Source organism: Arachis duranensis, chromosome 10, assembly GCF_000817695.3.
Source record: "Arachis duranensis cultivar V14167 chromosome 10, aradu.V14167.gnm2.J7QH, whole genome shotgun sequence".
Lineage (NCBI taxonomy): Eukaryota > Viridiplantae > Streptophyta > Magnoliopsida > Fabales > Fabaceae > Arachis > Arachis duranensis.
The window spans coordinates 664,046-676,300 of NC_029781.3; the positions used below are offsets into that span (position 1 = coordinate 664,046).

A 12,255-nucleotide genomic window follows, 5' to 3' on the forward strand; every position below is an offset into this window, starting at 1 on the left:
TGAAATTATTTCTCTTAAAAATTTAAAAACTTAATTTAATAAAAAAATATGAATAATTATATTTTTCACTGTTAATATAGTTAAAATTAAAATTAAGAAAAACAAAGCGAAAGAGGTGAATTGGCACTGGCATGTTTGTATGTTTTCCCAGAAATTACAGCAAAGCTAAGTCTGCAGTCTGCAGTCTCCACACACCCATTCACATTAAATGGCGTGGTGGCCCCATTACCTTTCTAAGTCAACTCTTCCCTTCTTGGACTCTTCTATGTATCTTCTATCCAAACTTTTACGTACCAATGTAAAATGTAAATTTAGGACTTCTGAGTTATTTCGGTCAAGTAGTTAAAAATATTATTATATTAAAATTAATGGAATTAGAAACAAAAATCAATATAGTTTATTAGTGAAATTCCTAAAAGAAAGAGTTATACAGAATTTACGGAAATATAAAGAAAAACAAAAATATCAAAATTAAAAGTAGTTATAACATTTCTTTCGTAATTTTTGTTTATATTCATTAATTAATACTAAAATAATTACGTAATAATAAATATAATAAATATATAATTATAAATATTAAATTAAATAAAATAATTTTATATTATTATCTTTTTAACATTACTATAAATATAATACAGTTATATGTTGAAATTGTTTAATTCTAGATTCCTAGTCCTATACCATATGCAATCCGTTTGATTTCGGAACCCAGTTATTTTTAGTTTATTACCATATGCAGGTCTAAGTAAGAAATTTATAGAGTTTTTGGATCAAAACAAATATATAATATTTCAATAATGCTTTATATCCATATAAAATATCTATCTTAGTTATCTAAATACTTTTTTTTAACGCATCTTCTCTTTTTTTTTTAAAGTTACATGAAATATATGTATGTTCCTTCTCCCTCCTATCAACATAATAGATTTACTTAAATCTCTTTTTCAACGTAAATATTCTTTTTCTTCTTCTCTTCTTCAACATTAATGATTTGCATTATAATTTTCGAATCTGTAATTTCTATTGTTCGTCATTCTTCTTCTTTTTTCTTATTTTCTGTTCGTTGTTCTTCTCTGTTATTTGTCATTCTTTTTCTTTTTTCTTTTTCGATTTTATGAATTTATCTTCTTCGTTTTCAAATTTCAATATTTTATCAAAACAATGAATGATTCAAATTTAAATCAATTAAACGAGAGCATTTTAAATTATTCTTCTCATAACGAATCAAGCGGACGAGGTTTGAATTTTTTTAATCGAATTAAATGGAATGCTTTCTCTTCAAATTATATTTTTGAGTTCTTGTATATGAATCTGTTTGCTTTCTCTTCTAGATGAGTTTTATTGTTATTAATCTTCTAAAATTGTAAATTAATCTGTTGACAATTTCAGCGAATTGAATTTTAAAATTATGGATTCTTTTTTCTAATCTATAAATTTGGAAATGTCAGGATATATTAGCATCAATTAACATTTATTAGAAATATTTAGTATATCTGAATATTTATAATAAATATTACATCTTTATTATTACGATTCTCTTAGTACCTATAAATACTCTTTTATATTGTATCGTTCTAGAAACTAGAATACACTCAATAATACATCTCTCTTACCTTTCTAACATGGTATCAAGAGTTTAGGTTCCTTTTTTTCCATGAACATTTGTTCATTTTTCCTTCTTCCAGCAGCCTTTTCGTCCTTATTTTTGCTCGCCTTCCCGATCTTTTTATTTGTCATCGACCATATCATTGTCTTCGTCTCATCGTCACGAGTCTAGAGAGCCCAGACCCGCCATCTACATCAGCCGGACGCACCGCCACGTGCCGCCGCAACGTCCCTGCCCACTCCATCGTTTCTCCTCTCGACGTTTTTAGCAACCGTTGGATCTCCGCCAAGATTGTACGGTCTAAGAGCCTCCACGTGTCGTGTCGCCAAGACTCCCACCCACCCGCGTTGAGAATCGCCCGTGACCCAGCCCGATTCACTGGCTAGCCCGCGTTCCAGCTCACTCGCCAGCGTGTCTTCCCATTCCAATCAGGCGTCACCACGTGTCACCCGTTGCTGACATGGCACTGACGCAGTATTGACGTGGCAATCAAGTGGGGACCCCTCTAAGATTTTTTGGTGAGCTCTTTTCGATTCTGTGCTCTGTTTTTTCGATTTTTCTCCCGATTTTGCGGTTTCTTCTCTTTTTCATCTTTGTATCTATTATCATGGCAAACTCAGATATTTTTTCTACCATCGACAGAAAGGATCCATTCTATCGAAACTGTAACCGTTTTGGGAATCTCTTCTCAAACTGTTCTTCTGTTAAATATTGCACATGCCAACAGAAAGGTCACATTAGCTATATTTGTCCACAACAGTTTTGCCATTACTACAAGTTCTCAGGACATGTTATTACTGCCTGTCCTACTCACCCATCACGTTCCAATCAGAACAAGTATCATTCTCATTTCATTTACACTAATCAGAATGTGCCTGCTTTTATTGCTAGTACTGTTGCTACTGCATCCTGACATTGAATCTCTTCTTAAGCAACTTCTCTCTTTTCTTGGTAATACCTCTGCTGCTCTTTCTATCCCTCCAGGTAATTCTACATGGTATTTTAATTCTGGTTGTTTTAATTACATGTCTCCTTTGCATAATCTTTTTTTCTCTTTGTCTACCACCACAAATGTACCTTCTGTCAACACTGCTAATGGTTCCCTCTTGCATGCAACACATAAGGGTTTTATTTTACAGTCTAATCTTCATCTTCCTGATAATTATTTTATTCCCAACTTACACTTTAATCTTATCTTTCTTGGTCAACTTGTTGAACTCAATTTTGATGTCACTTTTTCTATCTCTGGTTGTCGTGTGCAGGATCTTCAGACGGGACAGATCATCGAGACTGGACACAAGGTTGAAAGGTTGTTTAAACTCGAGAATCTTCATATTCCTGTGTCAACTCTCTTTGCTGCTTCTTCTCCATCTACTCTTCACTTGTGGCATCACCGTCTTGCCCACAGTTCCTTAGGAAAATTGCGTCATCTTGTGTCTAAGGGTGTTTTGGGTCAGGTTAATCAAGAGTCTTTTGATTACATCTCCTGTCAAATTGCCAAACAACATGACTTATCTTTTCACAATAATTTTTCTCTTGCTTGCTCTCCTTTTGACCTTATCAACTCTAACATTGGGGGACTCGCTCCCACCGCTTCTATGGGAGGAGCTCGATACTTTGTAGTTTTTATTGATAATTATTCACGCTTTATTTGGGTTTATTTGATGACTAATTGCCATGAGCCACCTTAGATTTATATTAATTTTGTCATTATGATTAAAACTCAGTTTTTCAAGGTCATTAAAATTTTTCGGCGTGATAATGCTATGGAATACCATGACTCCAAACTTTTAACTTTCCTTGCTGAATAGGATACTTTGTCTGAGTTTTCTTATTCCATTATGTCTCAACAAAATGGACGGGCTGAACGCAACATCGTCACATCCTTGACTCTGTTCGTGCAATGCTTCTTTTTTTTTCGTGTCCTGAGTGTAATTAGGGTGAAGCTATCCTTACTGATGTCCATGTTATCAATCGACTCCCTTCTTCTGTCCTTGGTAACATTACTCCCTTTGAGCATCTTTATCATACTTCTCCAGATTACAATTCTCTTCAAGTTTTTGTTTGTGTCTGTTTTGTTCTTTCTTAGCCTCATGAACATACTAAACTTGAACCTCGGGCTCGCATGTGTTGTTTTCTTGGTCATGACTCTGAACACAAGGGTTATCGTTCTTGGGATCCTCTTTCTAAATGCATTCGTATATATCGTCATGTCGTATTCTGGGAGCATCACATGTTTTCTAAGTTCTCCTCCTTTGAGTCCATTCCTTCTACTCAGTCACCGTTTTTCACTAACCCCAATGTTGATCTTTTTTCTAGTGATAATTCTACAGGTTTTGTCTCCAGTCAATCTCTCGAGCCTTCTACTCTTCCGCCTTTTCCACCTCCCGGTGATTCCAGACCAGACGATGATCCTTCTCCTACTGTCATGCCTCCTCCCTCCAATCGTTCTTCTAGGGTAAGAAATTCACCTCCTCATCTTCTTGATTATCATTGTTTTTATACTATTCTTTATTACCATGAGTTTCAGATATTCCGAGAAGCCTCCACAAATTCAAATTGGCAGCAAGCAATGAAGGAAGAAATTCAGGCACTTGAAAATGCACATACTTGGGACTTGGTTAATCCTCCTTCTGATCATGAAATTGTGGATAGTAGATGGGTATACAAGGTCAATATTCGCTCTGAATAGGGATTTAAAAAAGAAGGTCTTTATGAAGCCATCCCCAGGATATCCTTGTTCTTCTAATAAAGTCTGTCTTCTTTGCAAGGCACTCTATGGTTTTAAGTAAGCTCCTCGTGAGTGGTTTGATAAGTTCAGCACTACTATATGCAATCTCGGCTTCACTTGTAGCCCTCATGAGAATGCTCTCTTTATTCAGATTGCCCATAATGATGTGTTTCATGAACGCACCAAACATATCGAGATTAATTGTCACTTTGTTCGGTAACGTCTCCTTATTGATGCCATTCGTCTCATCACTGTTGGAACACTATATCAGACTGCTGATATCTTCACGAAGGCTCATCATCCAACTCATTTTCAAACTCTGGTATCCAAACTCAAGATGGTATCCTTAGCTCCCACTTGAGTTTGAGGGGGGATGTTAGAGAGTAATTATAGAATTGTGTGCTTTTATTACTTTGATTCCTCTAGCACCTATATATACCCCTTGTACATTCTACCTTTTCGATATACTCAATAATATACCATCCTTTATATAGGTGCTAAGAGAATCGTAATAATAAAGACATGACATTCTCTCATAAATATTCAGATATACTAAATAATTCTAATGAAGGCTAATTGATCCTAATATATTCTGACATCTCCCTTAAACTCAAGTGACAACTTGAGTTTGAAACATTTTTAAAACAACGAATTAAAAAATGCATAAACTGATAAAACGGGTACAGACAGAACTGCCGGAAGGAAGCGCATATGAAACTGTCACTGTCTGAAAGAAGCGCAGACGGAACTGTCGCTGTCTAATTGATCCTTATATATTCTGACAGGGTAATTAGAGTTTAGCAAAAGTTTTCAATCTGTAATTCACTGGATTAGAAATCAAGAAAAAAATTTTAGGTTTGAGACAATTTTTCAGGATTCACAGAGTGAGAGAGTAAGTTGGGGATTGAAATTTTGAAAAAATTAGGGTAAATTTAGTTTAATATGAAAAATTTTTACCTATTGTTGTTTTAATTTAATTATTAATGACACATAAGTAATTAGTTTAGGGATGCTGCCATCTCAATAAAATACGGTGGCCAATTTAGCATTATTTTCGTCAGAGATGTGCTCCAACGAGTTTGAGGGTACATTTGCCAAATTTTAAAATCATTTAAAGACCATTTTGTTAATAATAAAAGTCATGTACCATTTTTGTCAGCGACAAAATCTTTCGAATATCGAATTGGTATTTACCTCAAAAGCGTAAATAAAAATAGTAGTCAATCTATTCCTATTATCTTACCCTGTAGAGAAAATTATAGGAGTAAATTATTAAAATAATATTTGAAAGTTTATATTGCTGATAAAAAAAATTTCAAAAAATGTTAAGAAAAAAAGATAAATAGATTCCTAAATTTTTAATTCGAAGATACATAAGTTCTTAATCAATTAAAAATATAAAAACGTCATTTATCTTTTAAAATATAAGACATTTAAGTCTCTTCATCTAAAATATAAGGACAAATAGGTCCTCCAAAAGGACTAAGATGTCTTATATTTTAAAAAGTAAATGACTTTTTTGTAATTTCAATTCATCGATAGCTTATTTGTCTTCGAGATAGAAAGTTGAGGATCTATTTTTCATTTTCTTAAATGTTATTGATAAATATGGCTCCAGAATTTTTTAAAAAGAGACCAAAAAAATTAAATATTAAATATATATTCTAAAAATAAATTTTAAAGATTAGATTTTGATGTATATTTTTGTAATTATTATTAAAAAATATTTTTTTATTTTTAAAATTTGATAATTTTATGTCAAATAAATTTTTTTAAAATTTTTTTAATGTAAATGACCATATTTTTTTAAAAAAATCTAAAGATCAAATATTATTTTAATTTTTTTCTACTTGTTAAATATTTATTCAAATATTATTAAAAAACCTGAATAAAATAGTAAATTATTTGTTAAATATAAAATTTTTTATTTTTATCTTATTTTTAAATTATTAAAAATTATTTTATTAATAATATATTTTAAACGTCTTTTTGTGAACCACTAAAATCTTTTGGATTGGAGCTGTAGTTAACTTAACCCAAAGAAAGCAAGCATGTTACACACATATCTAGGAGTTTGCAAACACTGTGGACTTTAAGGCAAGTCTGAAGTCATAGCCCAAGAAAAGCAAGTAACATGGCATCATCAGAGGGTTGTTTCACTTCCAAAGTCAAAACCAAAACAACACATACATTTCCCAATCCATCCTTTGCCTTTGTACTGTTTTTAGGTCATGTGTGATGTGTCTGACAAAAGTAACACTCTGCCTAAGTCTATCCCATGAGCCCATAATTGTAATTTCATACAAAAGCTAACCTATCTTTAATCTTCATCTATTGCAGCTAAGATGAGGTGATAAAGAAAAGGAGCGAAACATAACGAAAGGACCAGAATCTGCATATAATCAGAGAGAGAGAGAGAGAGAGAGAGAGAGAGAGAGAGAGAGAGAGAGAGAGAAAAGAAAAATAAAAATTAGAAATTGAAGTGAGAAGACAAAATAAAAAGTCTTGGGAAATTCAGTCCCTATTTTTATCTTTCTCATATACGCGGATTCGGCTGAATTTTTTTATTCTTGATATCTCTTGGGAGTTCCGACTTGTTCATCCTTCTTCTTCTTAACCCTTTCAACATTCAAACTCTCACCAAACAACAACTGTTTCATAATCCCTTCTTTTTTGTGCCCTTTGGCAACCTAGAAAATTATTTATTTTCCCGGAAAATCCCACAGATCTGAAAGGTTCGCCAAGTTCTTTCATTTTCCTGTGCGAATTGCTCGTCTCCTCCAATTACCATCTGGGTCTCGAACGAAATTTCACACCAGTGAGAGATTCTAGCTGTTTGGCTTCGTGTTTTTGAATTTTAAAATCCCTAGTTCGCCGGTTTCTATGGCTTCAGGGGCTATATTCTCGTCGCTGCGGCGGAGAAGGTCACCGTCGTTGGAAGCATTTCTGGCCCCCGTTGACTTGACAGACGTTGCACTCGTCCAAACGCTCGCTCACGTGGCCACCGAGCTCGTCACGTGCTTCTCCGATCGACCCTTCTTCTTCCAGCGCAAGAATTCCAGGTCCCTGATCCGAAAAGTGGAAGTCTTTCAGCTGCTCCTGGAGTACCTTAGCGATTCTTCAGGCGCGTGTCTTCCACCTACCGCCGTGCTCTGCCTCAAGGAGCTGTACCTGCTTCTCTATCGGTCCAAAATTCTTCTTGATTACTGTGCTCAATCGTGTAAGTTGTGGCTTTTGCTTCAGAACCATTCGATTTCTGGCCATTTCCATGATTTGAACCAGGAAATTTCAACCCTTTTGGATGTTTTCCCAATTGGGGATATTGGGTTGAGTAAGGATGTTAGGGAACAAGTTGAGCTCTTGCAGAAGCAATCGAGGAAGGCTAGGTTGTTTATAGACAAGAATGATGATGCACTTAGGATAAGATTTTTCGCTTTTTTTGATGAATTTGAGAGTGGGAAGATTCCTGATTCTGCTGAATTGAGGGATTTCTATGTTGATAAGCTTAGGATTTTGGATGCTAGGAGTTGTAGAAGTGAAATTGAGGGTTTGGAAGAGCAGATTGTTAATCATGAAGGGGACATTGAGCCTACAATTTCTGTGCTCAATGGTTTTGTGGCGATGACTCGGTATTGCAGGTTCTTGATCTTTGGGTTTGAGGAGGATGAACTTGCTTTGGATAATGGGGTTCAGAAAAAGATCAAGAAGAGATTGATTACTCAGGAAATCGCCGAAACATTTATGACTGTTCCAAAGGACTTTTGCTGCCCAATATCATTGGATTTGATGCAAGACCCGGTGATAATTTCCACAGGGCAAACATATGATAGGAGTTCCATTTCCAGGTGGATGGATGAAGGCCACACGACTTGTCCGAAAACAGGGCAAATGCTTGCCCACAATCGCCTTGTTCCGAACCGTGCGCTGAGGAATTTGATAGTGCAGTGGTGCTCTGCACATGGAATTCCACTCGAACAGCCAGAAGTTATGGATCCAATGGCTGAAACTTTTGCATCAGCTTGTCCATCCAGAACTTCCCTTGAAGCCAACAGAGCCACAGCGACACTTCTCATCCAGCAGCTCGCTAATGGGTCGCAAGCCGGGAAGACTGTTGCTGCTAGGGAGATAAGAATGCTAGCCAAAACTGGTAAAGACAACCGCGCTTTCATTGCAGAAGCAGGGGCAATTCCTCATCTTCGAAATTTACTATCATCTCCTAATGCTGTTGCTCAGGAGAATTGTGTAACTGCATTGCTCAACCTATCCATTTTCGACAAGAACAAAAGCCGGATCATGGATGAGGAAGGGTGTCTTGGATCGATTGTCAATGTCTTGAGATTCGGCCACACAACAGAAGCAAGGGAAAATGCTGCTGCAACATTGTTCAGCTTATCTGCAGTTCATGACTATAAGAAGAGGATTGCAGATAAGACGGGAGCTGTGGAAGCTTTGGCAGGATTGTTGCAAGAGGGGACTTCAAGAGGAAAGAAGGATGCTGTAACGGCTTTGTTCAATCTTTCCACTCACACGGAGAATTGTGTTAGAATGATAGAGGCAGGCGCAGTAACGGCTCTAGTTGGAGCTTTGGGGAACGAAGGAGTCGCGGAGGAAGCAGCAGGTGCCTTGGCCTTGATCGTCCGGCAGCCGGTTGGAGCCAAAGCAGTGGTGAAGGAAGAGGCAGCAGTTGCCGGATTGATTGGCATGATGCGTTGTGGAACACCAAGAGGTAAAGAGAATGCAGTTGCAGCATTGTTGGAGTTGTGCCGGAGTGGCGGTGCAGCTGCAACTGAAAGGGTGGTTAAGGCACCATCTTTGGCCGGATTACTTCAGACCTTGCTTTTTACCGGAACAAAGCGAGCGAGACGAAAGGCAGCTTCACTTGCAAGAGTGTTTCAGAGATGTGAAGCTTTACATTATGGTGGATTAGGTGTAGGGTATGCATTTGCCAGCAATTCTGCAGCAACTAGGGATACAAGCTTTGCTGGTGATGTTTCAGTGCCAATGTCCATTTCTGTCCCAGTTTTATAGTGGTCATAATCTCCAGTGTTGTTACATTCCCAATTTTTGTTGTAAAAGTCTTTACAGATTCTTTCATTGAAATTTATAAATGATAAGAAATTATAGCAATACCATATGTATTTATGAGGTCCACTGAGTGTTGTTGTAATGAGTTATATGAAGAAAGAAAAAAATATAGACCATTTCTCTGCATGTGGTTTCTCTTCTTTTTTGCTACTATCCACAATGAATCTATGGTTATAGGTCTAACAAAGAAAATGATATTAGTATTAAATACAATATACTAGCTTTGTAATTTAATATAATGTAAAACTAAGCATCATGTTTCTACCAAATGTGAAGCATGCACGATTCTTGTTAGCACACTCCACTGGTTCTGTTCCAAGAAGAATCTAGACCACGCGGCTGAATGTTCCATTCTTCTTTCTCAGTCCATGGTGACTTCAACATAGCACCTTTTTTTTCCTTCCAAAAATTAGAACCAAATTTTGATCACAAAAATATAAAGCTGATTTATTCTTATTCTTTTATATGTTTTCTTTATTGGAAACAATCTTATTTAAATCATGCATACATGCTTGTTTGATAATATTGTTCCTTTAAAATTTTAATGCATCTACATATTCGAATCTAAATTGAAAATGTCTAGTTGAATTCGAGCATCTTCTTATCAACACATTCGTTGGTAGAAAATTCTTCATTTTAACGAGTAAGATGAAAAAGGAACTTAAAAGTAATTTGACACCCGTGAGTGGTGCAAGATGGTCCTAAATCCTAATTCAAGATTCATCACATAATGGCACAGTCGACCGAACCAATTTTGTTCAAACTAGATTCTGGTGCATGTCAGCTCAAGCTTCTACCATATACTTTCTAACGAAATAAAGAATATTAATTACTCCGGAGAATAAATAATATTTAGCAGTAATTGTGAATCCCTTAATGTATAAATTTGAAATGCCTTTCTACACAGACTCTTTTTTTTTATATGAGAAACATGTGTGTGTTGTGCGTTATTGTGGAGAATGTGGGTGTTAGACATGGATGTGGGACAGTTTTTTCTGAAACAAGGGATGAAAAAATCGGATCATCCGATTTTTTCATAAAAGAAAATTAAACCTACTAATCGCACAGTCTTATTAGTGTGGGAGAGAAAATTTAAATTTTGGCAAAGGTAATCGGACGCTCAAATTTTTTTTATTTTTTAAACACAAGTCGGACTCTCTGATTTATGTACCCAAAAATCGGACGGTCCGATTTTTGCTCTTGACACTATAATTACGTAAAATACCTATACACTTCATAATTACATCCTACATATTTTTCCTTCCATATCTAAATTAAAAAGTGTTTTTAGACATTCAGAAGTATATAAATTTTATTTTAGTCAAGAACTACTAAGAATTTTGACGATGAAATTAGTCTAAAGTTAAAAAAATATAAGAATTAAGATTAAAAAAGATACCTGATAAAAATTATCTCTAATATTTATAATTTTTAGTAGCTAGAAATTCGGAAAAAAATCTCTTATTTTAAAAAATATGATCTCGATTTAGACGTATCCTTGGAATGTTTTTGTATGGTCCAAAGAATGCATGGAGAAATATGTCACCATTGCCTTAATTAATTTCTTCTACCAACTATCCCTTAATGAGAAGTGATTGGAGCCACACTTGACTAGTATTACTATTTTCAAAGTTGCTGTCACTGGCATTCCTTAACCACTCTTGAGGGTATCAATTACACACACATATATGCATGTTTCATTGCCTAGGAAAATTGCAGCTTATGAAATAGTGCGTTTTTAAATAACGGTCTATCTAGATAAAATAGTATATTAAAAAATTATCATATTTATTATTTTTTTAAGTATTAATTTATTTAAATATAAAGTATTAAATTGATCCCCTTACATTTGGGTATAATTATATTTTTGTCTTTAAAATTTAAAGTGCCTTATTTGAATCCAAAAAAGTTTTATTTAACTTCAATTTAGTCTCACCGTGAGCTTAAAGTTAAATAATTAACAGAATGTTCTACATAATAGCAGTACAAAAATAAAGTCGATAATAATACAAGTTTCAAAAACACAAAATCAACAGTGGATGTATCAATATATTTATTTATCATTATCTTTAGTTCTATAGAAAATATTTCATTTAAATTGTAAGAAGAATGATAAATAAATGTTTTAATGCATCTACGGTTAATTTTATAATCCTGAAGTTGAATTTGTACTTATTCTCCAAATTATCGATCTTGTTCTTATACTGCTGTTATGTAGAATATTCAATTAATTATTTAACTTTAACCCTATATTAAAACTAAATAAAACTTTTTAAACCTTAAGAATCAAAATAGAATTACGCTCAAATATAGGACCAATTTAGTACTACTCTTTGTTTAAAATGCCTTCACCGTTAATTAGTTTATTTAAGTTTGAAGACAAAAATGGATGGGAGAGAAAGTGGAGGCATAAAGCGCACATATGTGGAAAACAATTGGATATTTTTGGTATATAAACCTATATTTAGTGAGAGCATGGTGGTGGTTGAGCTTATCTCATGTGATATGATACCGTTAGATTAAAGAATAGAGGAGGAGAAAGGAAGATTTTTAATGATGACAATAACACTATGACAATCAAATATCAATAAATATTATAGTTTTAACTTGAACAAGTAATATAATGCAATTAATTCATGAATAAAACTGATCCTGAAAACTCTTCTACTTCTTAGCATTGTCCTCTTGATATGCGGGTGGATGTTACAATACTCTTTTAAAGTTTGGAGTTTTGAAATTCCTTTAAATTATTAATATTGTAATGTCATAGAGAATTCTATTAATAAAGTTTTTAATGTATATTGATAAAATTATTAATTAATTAATATATATA

The 12,255-nt window shown here is 34.3% G+C and overlaps 1 protein-coding gene across 1 annotated transcript; it reads left to right on the plus strand.

Moving 5' to 3' along the window:
• Positions 1-6,754: 6,754 nt before the first annotated feature.
• LOC107468158 (U-box domain-containing protein 17) lies at positions 6,755-9,548 on the plus strand. The gene has a single exon (XM_016087404.3). It carries the CDS (start codon positions 7,221-7,223, stop codon positions 9,363-9,365), a length of 2,145 nt encoding a protein of 714 aa, XP_015942890.1. The 5' UTR covers positions 6,755-7,220; the 3' UTR covers positions 9,366-9,548.
• The last annotated feature ends 2,707 nt before the right edge of the window (positions 9,549-12,255 follow it).